At 34.6% G+C, this 20,913-nt stretch overlaps 1 protein-coding gene across 5 annotated transcripts in view; it reads left to right on the forward strand.

Annotated features, from left to right (window-relative positions):
• Window positions 1-20,913, forward strand: part of EXOC4 (exocyst complex component 4) — a 1,166,755-nt gene that overhangs the window by 638,532 nt on the left and 507,310 nt on the right. Inside the window, exon 11 of one of the 5 annotated variants that reach the window (XM_069087257.1) lies at window positions 398-1,759. The exons of the other annotated variants lie outside the window; for them this stretch is intronic. Coding sequence (XP_068943358.1) covers window positions 398-408 — 11 coding nt within the window. The 3' untranslated portion in view covers window positions 409-1,759. Of the gene's footprint in view, window positions 1-397; window positions 1,760-20,913 lie in introns of those variants that run through there. 5 annotated transcript variants of the gene reach the window in all.

Below are 20,913 nucleotides of genomic sequence, written 5' to 3' on the forward strand. Positions count from 1 at the left end.
TACAGAAAATGTAGACAATTTGGGGAAAATATTCCTCTAGAGGCAGACTGTATGCTATTCACTCATTAGCAATAAGAAAACCTTGTGTTCAGTTTTGGCAAATGTTGGTTCTGCAAAGTGGCATAAGTAGGAGGAACCAGCAAGAATAATTACCTTGAGACCAATGGAAATAGTAAATATAGGAGATGACAAATGCATTAATCAAAACTCCTATTACACTGGCCTCTTGAAAAAACACATGAATTTTAAGCAGATTATGTAGTTGAAAGGGGACTTTACATGTGTGTCTGACATGCTGATCAGATGATAAAGTGAGGGAAAATTTAACCTTAACCTTTTCACTTGGCTTGAGAAAGTAAAGACACATTACACTTTTTTCTTTTTTTTTTTGTGGCAGATGGAATGTGAACAACTAATAAATCAGGTTTTGAAACACTGAAGGACAACTTATTCGAAGGCATATGGTATTGGATCTCAGACAAGATAGTATTGGGGGGTATATATAGATCAGCAAAGCAATATCAGAAAGAGAGTGTGTCTAAGCATCATCTGCATAACAGTATTTAAATCCATTGCATGGCATCATATTCAGAAATTTAGTAAATAAATGATTATAGTTTTCCAAGAGGAGGCTTCAAGATCTCCACTGAGAGTTGTTCATCAAAGATATCAGAATAAAATTGTATTTTTAAAAAATCAGCTTTCTATGATCATTCTTTTATTTCTGAGATGGCTAAACTTTATAAGGAACAGAAGGACATAATGACTTTATGAATTTCCTTATCAGAAATATCAGCACTAGAAGTAGAATTCTGTACCCAAATAAATAAATTCTTGTCAGTGCTGATAAATATTCCTCAGTCATCTGGAAAGATAGTTTCTTTCATTGAGCATCATCATCGCTTCCTAATATAAGGGAGAAGAAGATTAAAGATAGGTTTCTATACAAGACAATGTTGAGAGGTTATATAAAAACAAAAAAAGGGAAAGCAGGAATGCATCTCAGACAAGGGTATAATTGCCAAGAATAGACTTGGAAGGAAATCCTTTGATGAAATTAAGTCAAGCTAAAAAGTTCTTTGTCAATTATTTAATTTGTTTGTTTGTTTTTTAATTCTTAAGTGTCATAATGAAACTTGACTTTGAAATTTCCAAACAAGGAACATTTTCTTTCTAGTAGTGGAACAAATTGTTTGCTTTTTTGAAGCATCTTATAGTCATATAGCAGTATTTATTTTCCAGGGCACTTTTTTTAAAAAGCTAGTTAGGCATGTGTGGGGGGATTTCTGTGTGTGAGTGTGGGTCTGTGTGTCTGTGTGTGTGTGAGTATTTGTGTGCATTTGCATGGTATCCCAAGGCTATCTTTTAGAAGATGAACAGAAAAAAGTTATGAACATATTTGATGATTTGGGGGGGGAAACAGGATGAATCTTAGCATATGTCCCAAAGTGAGTGTTTTTCTGCTTTTATAAATGATCTTCTTTCTTAAGTATATGCTTGATTAAAAATGGGAAGTTAATCTATATTTTAATTTGTGGTAACAGTGGTCTTACCAGATTGATTAAAAAATTTATTGTTCTCATCTCCTTTAGAGAGTACTGTATTAGAGACTTGGGGATTACACTAACATTAGAAAGGCATTAGAAAGAGCTTAACTACAATAGGTACAGGCTCTGGAGAGAGAGAACATACATTGAAATACTTACCTGTCCAAAAGAACAATTGAAACCATTGAGCATTAACAAGAAAAAAACTAAAATATCCACATGATTCATGGAAGAATATAGGAGCTTAATACTGAGCTGTGAAAACTGTTATCTTGAACCTTGGGAAATTTCCCAAGCAATTGCAGTTTTAACTACTGGTGGTGCTGATAGCTATTCACTCAGCAATCTAGTATTTCCTCACCCTGGCAGTTTGAGCATGTCCAGGTGGGGTGGAAATTCTGGTTAAGTGTCATGCTCTCTGTGGTTAATAGTAAGTTAGTGATTTATCCTTCAACTTTTTAACTCTGCATAGGGCATCACCTATTTGTTTTCTTGGAGTACATGGATTTGTGGATGTGCCAGTTAGTACTTGTCTTTGAGCCCCCAGCCTCTAACTGGTCTTGCCTTCTCTTTAACTCATTGCATTTCACTTGATGTTCATCGCATGACATTATTACATGTAAAAGCTTTTAATAGAAACAAACCTCTCTGCTAGAATATTTAGTATGTAGTCAATAAGCCAATAAAGAGATCATAATAACCAGAGCACAATGCATATTAAATATATAAAGACCTACCAAGCCAAAGCTAATTGTTTCTTTATGTCCTTTATTTTTGCTTAGTTTCCCATGGTTACTCACCATTGAGGAGGTAAAGAAGTGATATTTAGATTCTTTACTCACTTTTAGAAACTCTGAAAGAATTTTTTATCCTGTGAAATAAGACCCAGGACCCAGAATGTAAATGAAGTCAACCTCTATGCTGAGAATGAATTATCATCAGTATAATCTGGAACTCGGGTAGATTCATGCCTTCCCAGTTTCAGTAGTCTGGTTGCTTACTGGGATCTCTGTCCTCTAGTCACAGGCAACCAATCAATCACAGAGAGCATGTTGAGAACATTTATAGTTGAGCTCTAGCAAGAAGTTATGCTGTCAACACAGCTTTTAGCTTCTCTTTCTCTGATGTTTGAACTTTAACACCCTTCATTTCCTCTATGTCTCCCTTCAGTTACTGTTACCAGCCCTGTTCCTTCATCCCCTATCTCCATCTCCATGTGACAGGGTGTAGGAAAGGGAGACAGAGTGATGGAGGTAATCAGAATGAAGCTACGGCCAACATTTTTATATGTACTTTTACATACTTAGTGCATATTCTGATGGGGAGAAATCATTTGGTCATCATCCAGAGTTCCATGCATGTTGTCCTGAAAAACATGTACCCAAGTTTTTGATGTTGAAGTCTGTTATCTCCACTTGTCTGCTGCTCACCAGTGAGACATAAGGTAACCCCTTGTTAAAAGATGGATGTCATGTCAAAAAGCTAGTACCTTTTCCCTAAATTGCAGTGGAATGCAACAAAAATATTTTTAAGTGCTCTTTGGACCCAAATCACCATACTTAGTGTTGGAGTTTAGGTTTAAAAAAAAAGATGAAATAAGCTCAAAGAGCTTATTACACTCTACTAAGGAGATAAATCCAGATTGCTATAATGTTGCTATGTAATTTTCAGGCATACTGGGGAACCATTGCTTCATTAAATAGCTAGGGGTAATATAATTCCCCAGAATCAAGGTTGGAAATAGGTAAATTGATTTATAGTTCTTTAATTATTAATTAATGAGAAAATGAGCATAATATTTCAGGACAAAGAAAATAGGATACATATGAGTAAAGATCCTGTCCCAAGCATTGGAGAATGCAGGAAAATTTTAATTGTGTTGATCAAAAGTAAATATAACTACTCTCTTTATAGAAATGGGGATTGACATTTCTCAGTGTTGTCTTATCCATGTAAAGGCATCAGAAGCACTTATGTGTTCTGTCTCCAGTGTTTACAAATTAAAAAGGGGATAGCCTGGAAAACTGATTAATAATATGATAACAAAACCCAACATTTAGTCATAAAAAGACAGAGTATGGTAAGTCATATTGATGTAGTTCATCATATTGCGTGTCTGGAATGTATGCACACTTGATTGGAGCTCATAGTCTGTGAGGTCTTGATCCAGATATTTCCATTAGCTAATATTTTGGCTTATATGAATGTAGTACATTCCAATTATATGCATGTTATTTCTGCAATGAGCTGGAAACTACTAATAATTTTCTATTATTACTTTTACAACAATGCTGTGACAATCACCCTATCTAGCTTAGCCTCATTGTCCAGTGAATATTTGGGAAAGCAGAAGACATTTGAAAAGACAAATTAAAAATACATTTGGACCATTTTTTTTTCTACATGCATTTGCATCCTTTTTGTAAATCTTAAACATCAGATGTATCTTGACATGGCCTCTGTGTTAATATTAATTCTTGAGCACTTTTTTTCATTAGCAGCATAGGATTGGCACTTCAAATATAGCCAGAAATGAAAGTGTGACAGTCTACAATACATAGTAAGTGTAATCATATCATTCATTACTGGTTATTTTTGGAAAATTGAATGATCATTGGAACATCAAAGTAATCACTTTTATAGTGAAATAGAAAATCTACAACTTGTCAACTTTCTATATGGAAAGTCCCAGGTAATTTGATTTTCTGTGATTTTAGACTCTTTGTTAACACTGAAAAATGCTTGGAAATCTGGTATGTTCCCCATTCCCTGCCCCCATGTGAATGCTATTTTCCTTTTTCTTCTTTATAGTATAATTGCACATTTGCAATTCTTTGTAGCTCTGGCAGAATATGGCAGCCTGCTCATATTGAAGGATATAGGCTCACTAAGTTCAATTCATAGAGATTCTGTTACACCCTAGGATAAAGCTCTGCGATTTGGACTCAGTTTTCCTTTGAAATTCATTTCTCTCACTTTGTAGTTTAAAGCTCATGGGGATCAACCAGGTGCCCATTTTAGTGCTATAGTCCCACATCTTCAGTTTTATCAATTTGTAGGGGGAAATGTTGTGAATGAGGGAAATATCTGACTTCAAAACTTTATTCTATTTTTATTCCAAGGAATTCCTTATTAATTTATGAATTATGAGACAAAATGTTTTCCTTCTCATGGCTGTTGTTTAGGTTGACTTGATATTTGGCCATGTATTTACATGTACCTCCCTTCACACTATTCATACATTCATCCCATAGCCTCTTAGATCAAACAGATGGTGTGTAGATCTTTTAGACCAGACAGATGGACCAGGAATCAAACACTTTTGTACTTTCCTAATCCTTTCCTCATTAATCTCAGTTTAATTTCTAAAAACACTTGGTGGTAATGTGAAGAAACAATCAATAAAGGGATTAAAAATGAACATATAAGGCACAAATGTAAAGTAATGAGCCAGTTTTTGCATTGGTTTCTAGATGAAGTCTCAGTTCTATAATCATAGCTGTATAATGATAGTGTATTTCTAATGGAATTTCAATGAATGTTCATCAGTTTTTCTGCCTTTTTTATTTTGGTATTGGATTGAATTATTATTTGTCTGTATAAACATATATTATTCTTGGACTTTTGGGAATTGTGAAATGTGTCTGCTAGGACAAAGTAAGCTATCAAGGACTAACCTGCTATTATTTACCTGATAATATTCTCTTTAGACTTTCAGTTTTATTGGAAGCTGCATTTGTTGATTATGCTAAACATCATGTTTCTGTTATCAAACTCACCAGGAAAAGGGGAATATGAGCTATTTTCAAAGTACATGAATATATAACAAAATACTAATCTATAATACTAGTTATTACTTTAGTATAAGTATTTTCAGAGTAACTATACAATATACTTTCTTTTTAAAAAATAGTTCCTTTCCTTTTGTTTTTTTATATCACCTTTATTTTCTTCTCTTTCCATCCCTGAGAGAAATCTGTTATAAAAAAGAATTAAAAGAAAAAGGCAGATGAGAAAAAAAAAATCAGTAAAAACAATCAACACTTTGAAAAATGTCACATTATGTATGTGTGTAATATATATTCATATATGTGCATATGTATGTATATATGCATATATATATTTTGTCACTATTCAAAGGAATTGTTGTTCACTTGTTTCAGTTGTGGCCAACTCTCTATAACCTTATTTGGAGTTTTCTTGGAAAAGATATTGGAGTGGTTTACTATTTCTTTCTTCAGCTCATTTTCCAGATGAGTAAACTGAGGCAAACAAGATTAAGTGACTTGCCCATACAACTAGTAGGCCAGATTTGAAGTAGGGAAGATGAGTTTTCCTCACTCTAGACCTGGCACTGCAAAAGAGCAAGGATGGTTATTTTCTCACATCTCTTGAGGTCAAGCTTCCCCTTTATAATATTGCAACATTCAGTTTCCGTTATTTTGTGATGTTTGTTCTTTTTATATATATTGTTGTAATCATTGTGTAGATTTTCTTGGCCCTACTTCACTTTTTATCAGTTCACATAAGTCTTTTTAGTTGTTTCTCAAAGTATAGAAATATCCCATTAAATAAATAAATAAATAAATAAATTTTATATATATATAACAATTTCTTTAAACATTCCCCAGTTGATGGGTATTTATTTCATTTCCATTTCATTACTTCCATAAAAAATGCTATTATAAATATTAATGTAAGTGGAGTCTTTGTTTTGTTTTGTTTTGGTCATTTTTCTCCTTGGGGCAGATGCCTAAAAGTGTTATCTCTTTGTCAAAGAGTTGAGCATTTCAATCACTCTTTTTTCAGAATTCCAAATTGCTTTTCAGAATAATCAGACCTATTTATAGATCTACCAACAATGCATTGCTGTTCCCATCTTTCTACTACCCCTCCAATATTGACTTTCCATTTTATTTCATGTTCACCAGTTGGTTGGCTATGAGATGAAACCTCAGTTGTTTTTACATTTCTCTTATTATTAGTGATTTGGAGCATTCTTTGATATGATCGCTAATAGTTTGTAATTCTTCTTTGAACTGATTGTTGATGTATTTTAACCCTTCTCTATTGGGGAAAAGTTTTTCATACATAAATTTCATCTGTCAATTATTTATTTTTGTTAGATGTCTGCCTATTTTGAATAAAAAAACCCTTGTTAGAGATTTTTGATACAAAACTGTTTTCTCCAGTTAGCTACTTCTCTTTTAGTTTGTAATAAATTAATTTTTATGTAGTAGTTTTTTTAAATGTAATCAAAATTATCTACTTAATTTTTAATTGCCTCTATGCCATGTAGATTTAGTAATTCATCTCCTACCTATCCCTGTGAAAGGCATGATTTGCTTCTCTTCAAGATTTTTTTAAATTATATGATCTTGAATAATCAGGTTCTGAACTTATTTTGGAAAATGGTATATACTTGGTATAATCCTAATTTTTCTTAGATTGCTTACTAGTTTTCTCATCAGTTCTTATCGAATAGGAAGCTTTTACCAGATAATTTATGTTTTTAGGTTTATTGAACACTGTTATTGAATTCATTTATTTCTGATTTCTTCTTTACTATTCTATTCCATTGATTATTAAAACCACTACAGATACTTTTGATGACTGTGCTTTATGATATCTATCAAGATCTAGAAGTGCTAGTCTTCCTTTCCTACGTTAAAAAAAATATTTCCCTTGATGTTCTAGGTCTTTTGTCCCTTCAAATAAGTTTTTAGATTATTTTATCTTGCTCTCTAAAAATATCCCATTAGTAGTCTGATAGATATAGCAACAAGTCTATAATTTAATTTTAGTAGTATTGTCATTTTTAATATATTTGTATGGCTTAGCCATGAACATTGAGTATTCCTTCAGTGACTTAAATTTTTCTTCGTTTCTTTAAGGCATATTTTATAATTAAGTGTAGACATATTTTGAGTAGGCATTGATAGATTGGTTTCCAGATATTGTCATTTTGTGGTTATTTTCAGTGGAATTCCCTTTTATATTATTGTCTTCTATTGTTATTGCATAAAGATGTTTTTTAGGGTTTGAGTGTATTTTGGAGCTTGAAGCCGTGCTGAAAGTGTTATTTGTTTCAGTTAATTTCTTATTTCCAAGGATTTTATAATATGCTACCTTGGTATCACCAAATAGAGATACCTATATACCTTTAATTTGGTTTTCTTTTCTATATTTTCATTAATGGTCCTATTCAGCAGGAGGCAAAAATCTTTCAGCTCTCTAAAAGCTCTCTCTTTTCTTCTCTAATACTTTGTTTAATTCTGTATTTTTGCTTTTGTTTTTCTTTCTGTTAGATTTTTCCAACTCTGAGAGAGGAACATTAAATTCTCCTACCATTCTGTTACTATCTACATCTTTTCTAAATTATTTTTTTCCTGTGTGAATTTAAATGCTATGCCAATTTGGTGTATGTAAGTTTAATGTCAACATTGATCCATTGTTTATGGTTCCTTTAAGCATAATAGAATCACATATATATTTGTATTGTGAGGTTTTTTTTTCCTTTGTCTTATAGTATGAATGCAATTCCTACTTTTTTTAAACCTTCTGTGCATAGTAATTTTTGTTCTAGCCTCTTCTTGATTCTGTGCACATCCTTTGCTTTTTAGATTTTTTTTTTTTTTTGGTAAATAACAGGTTGTAAGGGGTTTTTTTCTTATTCAATTTGAAACAACCAGTCAAATTAATATTTTTCTATATTTGTGTCTTTAATATTTTATGAATACTTATATTTTTTGTTCTTCTTACTTTTTATTGATTTGCTTTTTCTCTGTAATTAGTTTTCTTTCATCTACTTTAATATGACCCAATTCCCATTATTTCTCTGCCCTATTTCCTTAAATCTTCTCAGCATTTACTCACCTTTTTACTTGTTTTGGAGTTTTTTGAGATTTGTTAATTTATTTTTCATTCCTTTATTCAGTTACCTAATTCTTTCTCTCTTTATCCCTCTTAATTAAATGTTTAGTTCAGAATTTTTTCTATCCTTTATGTTTTCTAATTTGTCATTTGCTTTCTTTCTGTGCACCCTTTTCTAAGAATTATTTCTTCATTTTGTTCTCCTTCATTTTGTCTTCAGAATAGGTCCATATCCTCATTTGTTCATTTTCTAATTGTTTTATGTATTCCTCATGGGATTAAAGCCCCTGAGATACTAGGATTGAGCTCCCATTTCTAGCCATTTTAAATATGACTGCCTTTGTAGATGTTTCCCCATTATCCTCCTCTCCCCTTATTTTCTTAAGTCTCAGTCTTATAAGTATTAATTCATGAGCATAAAAATGAGGATATCCTGATAGTAGAAATTACACTTTGTCCCAAATTCTGCAGTACATTTTTTTTTCTTCTGGCCTTTCCCATGACCATTCTCCTTTTTTAACCACATGATAAAATTTTAAGGCGCATTTCCTCACAGTCTTCTCTATACCACTTGTCCCTCAGGAGGCATTCTTTCTGCTGAAGCAGGAAATTATCCTTGAAGTCATAACAGTCCCTCAGAAAAAATGGTCTCCCAGTCTACCAGCTTCCCCCTTTTGGCCTTTTCTGAATCTTCATTCTCCTTGACATTTCTACAGTCTTTGATACTGTTTATTACTCTCTTCCTTCTGGGGTTTTCTTGACACTATCCTTTCCTGGTTCTTGTCCTGCCTTTATGATTACTCCTACTTTGCTTCCTTTGCTGGGTCCTTTTCCAGATCATGTCCTCTAAATATAGGTTTCCCCTCATTGCTCTTTCTTGGATTATCTTTTCTTCACCCCCTATACTACTCCACTTGGTGATCTCATTAGCCCCATGGATTTAGTTACAATTTCTATGCTGATGACACTCTTATCTAGTTATCCTGCCCTAAACTCTCTTCTGAACTCTAATCTAGTATCTCCAGTTGCCTTTAAGACATCTCAAACTGGATGTCTAGTACATATCTTAGACTCAATATGTCCAAAACAGAACTTATTCTTTTTCCTTGAACCCTTCCCCCTCCATCTTCCCTGTTACTGTAGAGGGCAATACCATCCACTTGATCACTCAAGTTTGCAACCTCAGAGTCATCCTGTATTCCTCACTATCTCTAACCACATGCCTTTCCCCTCTATCTTCTATTGTTTAGGTCTGTCGGTTTCAGCAAAATCTCTGTCTACATTTTATTTTTTCTCTAAAACACATTTTAAGAAGTATGTTCACACTCTGCCCAAAGGGCTATAAAACTATACATACCATTTGACCCAGTAATACCACTTCTAGGCCTGTATGCCAAAGAGATCATAAAAATAGGAAGATTATAAAATTCTTGATGGGAGAGTTTGCCTTTCCCTTAGGTTTTATACTGTGTAATCCCAAAAATCTTAGTGCACTTACAAGCTTTGATAAAAAATATTGAAGCTTGGGGTGGCTAGGTAGCACAGTGAATAGAGCACTGGCCCTGGAGTCAGGAGGATGTGAGTTCAAATCCAGCCTCAAACACTTAACACAAATACTAGCCATGTGACCTTGGGCAAGTCACTTAACCCCAGTTGCCCTCCAAAAAGGGGGAAAATATATATATATATATATATATATATATATATATATATATATATATATATATATATTAAAGCTTAGGAAAAGTAACCACATGTACAAAAATGTAGAAGCTCTTTTTGTGGTGGCCAAAAAGTGGAAACTGAGGGGATGTCTGTCAATTGGGGAATGGCTGAACAAGTTGTGGTATGTGAATATAATGGAAAATACTATTATGCTATAAGAAATGATGAGCAGACTTCAGAAAAACCTAGAAAGACTTAAATGAACTGATAAACTGAGTGAAGTGAGCAGAAGCAAAACATTGTACACAGTAAAAGCTACATTGTGTGATGACTGACTTTGATAGTCTTAGCTTTTTCTTTTTTTAGCAATGTAAGGCCCTAAAACAACTCCAACTGACTCATGATAGAAAATGCCATCCATATGCAGAAAAACAATTATGGAGTCTGAATGTAGATTGAAGCATACTATTCACTCTGTTTTTTTGTTCAGTTTAATTTTGTTTTGTTTTTTCTTTCCCATGGTTCCTCCTATTCATTCTAATTCTTCTATACTACATGACTAATGTGAAAATATGTTTAATAAAATGTATATGTAGAGCCTGTGTCTGATTGGATGTCATCTTGGGGATGGGGCAAGGGCAGGAGATGGAGAAAAATTTAAAATTTATGGAAGTGAATGTTGAAAACTAAAAATAAAATTAATTTATTAAAAAATTAAAGCTTAAAAGTACACTGTCTTTGATAGAGGGAGAACACTGTATTAGCCACATCTGCCATTAATTATCCATGACAATTAAGTAGTCAATTAATAAATTTTAAAAGGTAAATATTAACAAGATTGTTTTCCTCAGAATTTTAGCTATACCTCTTTAAATTATTTATTTATATTTCTAAATTATAATACTTTTGGGTTGGAAATCATTGTAGTTTTGTATGAAGAGAAAAGGCAATGCTTAAATTTTCCCATTTTCCTCAGTTATGGGAAATACATGTTATACTAATGCTTCCCTCAGAAAATAAAATTAAAAAGCGAGTTTATAAGATAATCATAATTATGGAGTGTAATAATGTCATTCTAAAAAGATACCAATTATTTTATTTTTCAAAGTATAACTGTTATCCAACCAAAACAGAAATGGAGTTACTGCCATTTAAAAACCCATTAGAATTATTACTTATGAATATCTTTATGATTGCAATAATTGGAATACATTTCTGCTAGGAATAGGTACTACTCTAATTATATATTTATGCAGCCTCAAAAAACCCAAACAAAGTCAAAAGGTTGGAAATATTTTAAAATATATTATATCACCTAGGAAATGGAAGTTTAATAGAATTTTAGGATATAAGGCAGCTTAGAGATCATCAAGTCACATGCTTTTATATCACAGATGAATTGTAGTGGGCCATATTACCAGGAAGACCATAATCCATGTTTTCTGACTTCTACTCCATTGATCTTTCCATTATGTCAGCTATGAATAAAATTGTTAACTTTGAAATGTTGAGTTGTTCTATTACCTACTTCATTGATGTTAGCTTTTTTTTAAACTGCTCCTGTGCTTTCAGTTGACAATTGGTACTCCTAATGAGGAACCTCCTGCCATTCCAGGTCATTGACTACTCTCATACTTAAGAAGTTGCCTGAGGGCACCAACGGGTAAAGTGTTAGAACCAGGGTCATTTGTCACAGGTGGAATTTGAACCTAGGTCTTCCTGACTGAGGCAGCTCTCCATCTGCTATGCAGCTCTGCCTCTAATTAGCATTACTCCTGGGTTATTCATTCTTTTCATATTATTGAAACTTACATTGTTAAATAAATTACAGACAAAATTGTAAAGTTACTGGGGTGTGACCCATTGTGCATTTGTGCAATGTTGAATTTTAAGAGAAATTATTTCATAGATTCTTTGAGCTAGGATCAACCTGATCATTTTCATTGCACAGAAAAAGAAACTGACTCTCCCAGGTGTCTAGTCATGGACAAATAGATAGTTGACAAAAGATTAGGGCTCTGCACCCCTCCCCCCTATCCATGATAAAATTTTAAGCTATTTTTCACTGAATATGTGGGGTGGGAGGTTTGGAGGACACTTGGATGGTCTCATTCAAAGTGAGCAAATGTTACCCCAGTGTTCCACTAAATTGTTAAATCTCATCCATCAGTGAAAGTACTACCTCCATGTCCTTTAACATGCAAGGACCCTTCCTTTCTTTCTCCTGATATTACATGACAGTAGGGAAACACCAAAAATGACTATAAGTTATCCCCATAGTCTCCTTCACTCATTCTGTGGTCAACCAAATTGGCCTCTTTGCCACCACTCACTTACCACATTCCATTTGTAATGTATTCTTCCTTCATAGCTGCAGTCAAATACCACCTTCTAAATGAGGTCTTTCCAGATGCTACAAGCTGTTACCAATAAAATAGATAAAACTTTGGTTAATTTGTTTCAAAAAAAGAAAGAAGAAAACCAAATTACCAGTATCAAAAATGAAAAGGGTGAATTCACTAACAATAAAGAGGTAATTAAAACAATAATTAGAAGCTATTTTGCCCAACTGTATGCCAATGAACTTGAAAATCTTAGTGAAATGGATGAATACTTACAAAAATTTAAATTGCCCAGATTAACAGAAAACAAAATACTTAACCCCATTTTAGAAAAAAATTAAATAAGTCATTATTGAACTTCCTAAGAAATGGATTGATTTACAAGTGAATTCTGTCAAACATTTAAAGAACAATTAATTCCATCCATTTCACTTCATATTTTTTCCTTTGGGAAGCCCTGTCCTGTATGTGGCTCTGTACCTCTGTACCTGTTGTGATAGACTATTTAAAGCCTGAGTATTAAAATAAGCAGTTTCTTTCATAAAATCTTACTCAATAAATCCCAGGTAAAAGCAGTTAGCAAGGAGTAAAAGTAGTCTACAAAGATATATAAACAGATAAAAGCAGTCTACAAGGATTTTCTCTTAGGTCTCAAGCTTTCTGAAACTTGAGTTCCAGAACTGCCTTTGTATATTTCTCATTCAAAGGGTCCTTGACTGGGGCCCAAGTCAATCCACCTGGAGGTAAAGTTAATGTAAAGTCCACAGGATTGCTCTACAGCAGTAGTGTCAAGCTCTACCTCTCATTTGTACATAGGGATCCCTGCAGGCAGCTTATTGCTTGGTTTTAAATGTAATGTTATCTATGTTTTATTTTGTTCTTATTTATTTTGTTAGCTGTATTCCAACTATACTTTAATTGTTCCAGCCATACTTGGGAGTTTTGGGGGGCTGTATATATGTGTTAATGCCTCTGCTCTACAGCATCTTGATTCATACATAGTAGCCCCAGATGATGGTGAGGAAGTGGAGGGATTAACTCAAGCCATACTATTTTCACCAGTGTTCTGGCCCACATCTATTAATGTGTGAGATTGTGCTGGCTATTGGAGTCACTGAAATCCAAAGAAGGCAATTATATCATGAAAGTTAGTTCATCAAAATTAATTCTGTGCATGAGAGTTAGTAGGGAGAAATTTCCTTTTGGTTTCAATCTAGTGTTCAGTGTCTTGGAACATGAGAAATTTTTCAGTGTTGGAGACTGAGTGCATTGTGCCACGTGGATTATTATTTATTAATTAATTCATTAAATGTTTATTGAGTTTATAATATATGCCAGACAGTATGGTAAATGCTATGGGACATGCCAAGGCAGAACATTGTATCCATTCCCTAATAGAGTCTCTCTTAGTAGTTGACATGAGCTATCTAGACAACCAGAGTATAATGTAGGTAAGTGTGATGGAAGCTATAATATGCTCTAGAATCTCAGAAAAGGAGACCGATTACTTCTGGTTGGGGCAACTGGAGATTTGAGATCTGTATCAGGTTTTAAAGGACAGCTCAGGATTAGGGGCAGTTTAAGGACAGGCAGGTAGAAGGAATAGTTTAAGTGAAGTTATGAAGGTACGAAGATTCATATTGCATTCATGGAACTGTGAGTAGTTCACTTTGGATAGATTGTGATGTTTGTGACAGATAAAACTAAAAAGGTAGCTTGAAGTCACATAATCAAGGATAATAGATATGAGGTGAAGGAATTAGGACTCGATTTAGCAGACAGTGAGGATCCATTGACACTTTTTGAACAGACAGGTGGTAGATTGATAGCAGCATTTGAAGTAGATTAATCTGTTAACCTTCCACTTGTATCCTATTTTGATGCCTCATCATGGCATAAAGGCTCTGGGTTCTTGAGGGTCATGCTATAGTGGCACTTTAGCTTTGGCAGGTCCTATCACAGCTATAAATAAAGACTTCAAACAAGTCCAGTGAAGTTCCTCTTATGAGAAAGAGCCTAGCTGAATTGGGAGAGGCTCATCTCCAGCAAAGGCTTCAGGGTGATGAGGTTTTTGGTCAGACTTGCTCTTAAATACCTATTTCTCACCACCTTTTGCCCAGATTATTACAACAAACTTTTAATTTGTCTCCCTGTCTCAAGTCTCTCCCCATTCGAGGCCATCCAACTCACTTTTGCCAAAGTGATTTTTCCCATGTATCTGACCATGTCACTCCCATACTCAGTGAATTCCTGTGGCTCCCTATTACTTCTAGGATATGAGCTTCTCTGCTTAACTTTTAAAGCCCAGATCAGCCTGGCTCTAACATGTCTTTCTAACCTCACTGGACATACTCCCCTTCCTGCACACCAAAATCCAGCCACATCGTCCTTCTCTCTCTTCCTTTCAGGTGCAACTCAGTCATAATCTACATGAAGTGTTTCCTAATCTCCCATCCATTCATCCTCTCCTTCCAAACTACCTTTGGTTTAACTACTTCACAATTATTTCTATTTATTGTCTTGATATTTATTCTGTATATAATTACTTGACCTCCCCCATTAGACTGAAAGGTCCTTGTGAGTAGGAACTGTTTCAATTCATTGTACCTGTTTCCCCAGTGCCTAATACAGTCCATGGCACATAGTAGGTGCTTAATAAATTCTTGCTGATTGATTTATTAGTGGAAAGGATACCCACAGAAATGGATGAGAGGTGTGGAAGAAAAGAATTTGCCAGCCTAGCAGGCAGATTAGATGAGGAAAAGAATGAAAGAAGGCAGAACAAAACTAGGAGACTCCATTACCTCTGAGGGAGGTCATGAAAATATGAACTAGTGCAGTGTCCAGGGGAATGGGCCAAAAGAGCTCCGTCACTGTCTTTGCTGAAACCCTTTCCCCCCTCCCCTTTCATCTAAGTCTGCTGATATGTCCTTTCCATTCATTAACACTTATTTAATTAATTACCACCAATTTTTTAAGATGAAGCTCAAATATCACTTTCTCTACAAAGCCTTCCCTGTTGGAAATGAGCCTTTCTCTTTGCATATTGCACAGCACTTTATATTTTTATTGTGTACCTATCTTGTTCTTTTAGCAGAGTTTTAATTAATTTATAGGTTCTCTCCCCTCCACTGTAATACAAGCTTCATGAGGGTAGGGATCATTTCTTGCATCTCCATATCTTCCACTCTGTAATATAGTGGGAGTTTAATAATTTTTCCCTAAATTTTTATCATCATTATTTGAATTAATAAGTAATAGTTATTAGCCCAGGGTACTAAAGAGTAGTAAAATACCCATTCACATAACAGTGATTACTCACAGTAGTTTTGAATGATAGCAGTGTCATGGCTCATAGCTGTCTGGGAAGATCCATTTTGGTTTTCTGTGGACATGATGAGAAAATATATCCTTGCTTGGAATGACGAGGAAGTTTATTATTGCTAATTACAACTGAACACTGACTTTGGGTTTGATGGTAAGGAGGTTTAAAGCCACCTGTGCCTCAGTAGTCCAGATGTTTCCAATGAGGCATGAAATAATGCTGTTTCTTTTAGGGAGCCAAAACTGATTATTTTTGTCAAGAAGGTAAATGCTACCATGTTTTGCAAAGGGCATTTTGTCATTCAGTTTGTTTGAATAGCATTAGCTCTAATATATTATTTTTATTCATTTTGGCCTTGTTTTAAATTTGCTATTTCACTTTTGTTTTCTCCCCACTTTTTAAAAAGGAGCCTCTTTCATTGTAGAGAGTGTTTATGTTTAAGCATGCCCCAGGATCATGTAAAAGGCAAAGATAACTTTTACCAATGACATCTTTCTTCTGTGATCTAGTATATTTATGTACTAATCTTTTCTGGTACCTTAGGCTCCAATGAAGACCATCTCACAGGCGAAATAAGATTGATGGGCTCAATCTGTTTCCTGCTTGATGCTTATCCACATCATAAATCTACCACTCAACTGGCAAGTTATCATCAGGAGACACCCATTACTAGCCAAACATAAATGTTAGGTCAGCATTGAGGTGTAGGCAGATCTGATTGGAGAATTTCACTGCATCTTGTCTTTCTTCATATAGCTTTTGCTTTATTTTAACTAGAACTAGGAACAGTAAAACCTCCTCATCTGAAACTAGAGTGAAGAGAGAAAGCTCATTGGCTATTTTAATCATGAAAGATGAGCCAACCCTGACATTTCTTACATGGTACAAAAAACACCAATAGTTTTCCGATTCTACTTACTTGATATGCTACTGCCATCCTCTGTTAAATCTGATAGTACAAGCTAAATGGTCCTCATACCTCTCTCAGGACTAATTATATTGGTGTACTTGACAGGGCCAATTTAAAAAAATAACTTTTTGCTGTTATGAGTTTGACAAACATCAACAAAAATGAGCATCCACATTCAAAGAACAGAAGGGATTATATATGAAACTATGACTCTTAAAACATACAACTTTTTAAAAGTATGTAACAAGTATACAATGTATGTAACGTATAAAGTATTTAACAAATTCAGCACATTAGTTCTGGAACTATCTCCCTCTGAACCTCCTTCTGTTATCTTCTGGTCATTAAAACAAAAAAAGTCTCATTCATTCATTATTGCTCTTTTCTTGGGAAAAAAAAGTATTTTTATCATGATTATCACTTTTCTCTTTCTCTCCCAAACAAAAATACACCTCCCTTGTAACAAATAAGCATCATCAAGCAAAAATAACTTATGTATAGTTATTACTGCTGTAAATGCCCCCTTACTCCTTCTGGTATTTCTGCATTGGTGGCATTAGGTTGACTTGAGTACCAAAAAGCCACATGCTACCTGCAGTAGAGTATGAATGGGGATGGGGACTTAGATAATGGGGATGGGGTGTTTGTAGATTGGTTTCATATATACATACATATATGTGCATATGATCATTATATGTCTATGTACATATACCTATAAACATACATCTATGTGTCTCTATAAACATCTATGGACACATATATAGAGAAAGTGCATGTACTTACACCTTTGGCATATTTTGCAGCTGATGTGCTGTATTCTTCCCTTCTGATTGTCTCTCTCAAAACACTAAGTATAAACTCTGAGTCACTTCTAAGCTGTCTGGCTGCACAGAATTGGAGCTTCACCAAGCAAGGTTCTTCATATGATTTCCTCCATTTACTATGCCCTAGGGATGAATCTGAATAATGGGATAACCATGCATTTTGCATGAACTATTTATAAATACTCTTTAGTGATGAGGACTATATACATATCCCTTCGCTTCTGATGAATTTTTGAAGCTGTGATGATTTCATAGGATTCATTGGCTCTTAGTACATATTATGATGGGTAGGGTCAGCTTAGTGCATGCAGATGTATGATAGGGGACCTGGAGGATTCATTCTGAATCTTTAGCATCACTCCACTGGCCACTAAAGGGTACTTAATAGGTTTGAGATAATTAGGTCAAGGGAATTAGTAAAGAATGGAAGGAAAGGAAGGAATCAATGCAATCTCCTTATATAGTCTTAAAATAAAATGAATTACAGGATAATGTCACTAAGCTAGGAACATTCCACAAAGATTATCCATTAAAGTTCCTTTTTACGTTATTGATCAGCCATTTTCCAAATGTACATTCAATGATTGTGATTCCTTTGGTAATTTACTTATATCTCATATTTTACTCTTCATGGAACAAGTCGTTTTAGATATATTTCATATAAATATATGCATATATATAGAATTAGATCTATATCTCTAATTCATAGAGCATGACATTTTAGACATATTACACACATATATGAAATGCCTCTAAATGGCATGCTTCGTGAATTTTACATACATATAAGTGCATGTTTATATGTAAAATTCAGGCTCCTAATGTACCCATATTTGCCTTCTACTAAAGGAAAATACTCAAGTGAGTACATTTTACTGATTGTTCTTAGGGTTATAGGATCTAAATGCTTTAGTGGTCATCTAGTTTAGTCATCATTTAACATAAGAGTAAACTGATGCTTACAGCTGAAATGACTTCCCTGAAATGACATAAAGAAGCTATGTAGCAGAGGGGGTAGACAGCTTCTTTTTTGGCTAGGAAGACCTGGGTTTGTGTTTTGCCTCTGATACATGCTGGGGAAGTCATTTAACTATGTTATGCTCTGGCAAGTCTTTAAAACAATAAGTTGAAAGAAGGTGTCTGTATGCTTTTATAGAGGAAGATTCTTCACTTGGAAGTTCCATATACCAATGAAATCTCAGGTCAAGTTCCTGTTCTTGTCCCTACTCAGATTTCTAGGAAAAATTAATTTCATGTCTGTTTTTATTTTTCTTTCCCTCTACTATTTTGATTTGTTTCTAAGAAGAAAAAATCAGTGACTAGTCTTGATCACCCCCAAAAGAGGGGGAAACATACCTTCCTTTTCTTGATAGAAGGATGGAGGGCAAGGAGTGTAGACTGCTGTATATGCTATCAGATGCAGTTATTTTGTTAGTTTAATCTTGAAGAAATTTTTCTTTGTTATTAGGGTACTTTTAGTGGAGAAGTGCATTCTGAGAAGCTATTTAAATGTTTTGTTTAAGCAAGCATAAATTAAAGTTATTATTTAGAAAAATAGGGGCGGCTAGGTGGCACAGTGAGTAAAGCTGCGGCCCTGGAGTCAGGAGGACCCGAGTTCGGTTCTGGCCTCAGTCACTTAACACCCACACGTCCACACACACACACATACAGAAATAGCCATGTAACCTTGGGCAAGTTACTTAACCCCAATTGCCCTCCAAAAGGAAAAACAAAAACTAGAAAAATAGAAGGAGCTGAAACAACTGAAAAACCAAAAGAATAAATAAGATTATATATTTGTTCAAACTAACCAAAAACCACATAACCAAGACTAAAACAGTATACACTCAAGTAATTAACAACTACAACTATATTAGGTCTTTCCTTGTCCCTATAAAAGAATACCATTTTCATTTCTTGTTTGAATGGTTTTCATTAGTCTCCCCTACCCCAAAAGTGCCTACAATACCAACATATTCCAATTTAGTGCTACTGGTCTTCTTAAAAGAAAATTGACATGAGTATAGAATTGTATGTAATGGTAGTAATGTAATGGTAGTAACTGTGTTAATCAAATCACTCTCCCCCACTTCAAGTAAGTGGTAAAATGCCTTGGTACCTTAACCCACTAGACTATGGGTGAAAAATCCTAGGAACTGGAGTGATGGGTCTTGTATAAATTATCAACGTATAGTTGACTGAGTTATCCCAGAAATTGGATTGAGTATGGTGTTCCAGTAAAACACCTGAGGAGGGAAATACTATTGTGCTTTAAGAAATGTGGAGCAGATGGACTTCATAATAACCTGGAGAGACATATATAAACTGATGCTGAGTGAGGGGAAGCAGAACCAGGAGATCATTGTATACAGTTACAGACACATTGTATCTATGATGACTAATTTTGATAGACTGGGCTCTTCTCAGCAATGCAAGGTTATAAGACAACTCCAAAAGACTCATGATGGAAGTAGATACCCACATCCAGAGAAAGAGCTGCAGAGTCTGAATGCAGATTGAAGCAAGCTACTTGCTCTCTTTTTTTTGTTTTAATTTGTTTTGTTTCTTCTTTGTCGTTATTCATTCCGTTGGTTATAATTCTTTACAACTTGACTAATGTTTAATGTGAAGGTGTACATAGAACCTATATCTGATTGCATGCTGCCATGGAGGGAGGGGGGAGGAGAGGGAGAGGAAGAAAATTTGAAACTCAAAAACTCATGGAACTGAATGTTGTAAACTAAAAGCAAATGAATTTAAAAGAAAAAAAAACACCTGAGGAGGGAAGGTAGGACATCTCCTTTGACCTTGACCTAGGATTCCTTTTTCCTGTCCCCTTACCCCCTTTTAGTTGGAGGAACTTGCAGAGTTTTGAAGATTTTGACCATCTTCTGATTGATGTTACAGAGCTACCCCAGCTCAACTGAGAGCAGTGTTTGACAAGACAGACAGGATGTAGATTCATGACCCTACAATAAGCCCAGCAAAGAAGCTATACCATGCCTGATAGAAACTTCTTGAGCACTCTGCAAAGGTGGGAAAAGGACTCATGACAAATAGAATGTATGAGCTAGCTATTTACCCCTGAGCTCTCTGAGCTTGAGCCCACTTTCCCCTGAACTCTTCATCCTGCAACATCACTGTAGCCTTGGAACTCATTCCTCATCAGTATCCTCTCCCTTGGGGATCCCTGTCTGTCTCTGATTGGAGGGTCAAGAGATTCTCCTAAAACCTACATTTAAGAATGATGCCCTGTCCAAACACCTCTTCATTTCCCACCCTTGTTTTTTAGCTTCCTTTTGTATACTTTCTTCCCTATTAGATTGTAAGTTCCTTGAGGCAGGGACTGTCTTTTGCCTTTCTAAAAGCTAGTTTAAAAATATCTATCTATCTATCTATCTATCTATCTATCTATCTATCTATCTAT

This window comes from Petaurus breviceps, unplaced genomic scaffold, assembly GCF_028583685.1.
Source record: "Petaurus breviceps papuanus isolate PSGF00001 unplaced genomic scaffold, PetGlider_PUasm1.0 181, whole genome shotgun sequence".
Classification (NCBI taxonomy): Eukaryota; Metazoa; Chordata; class Mammalia; order Diprotodontia; family Petauridae; genus Petaurus; species Petaurus breviceps.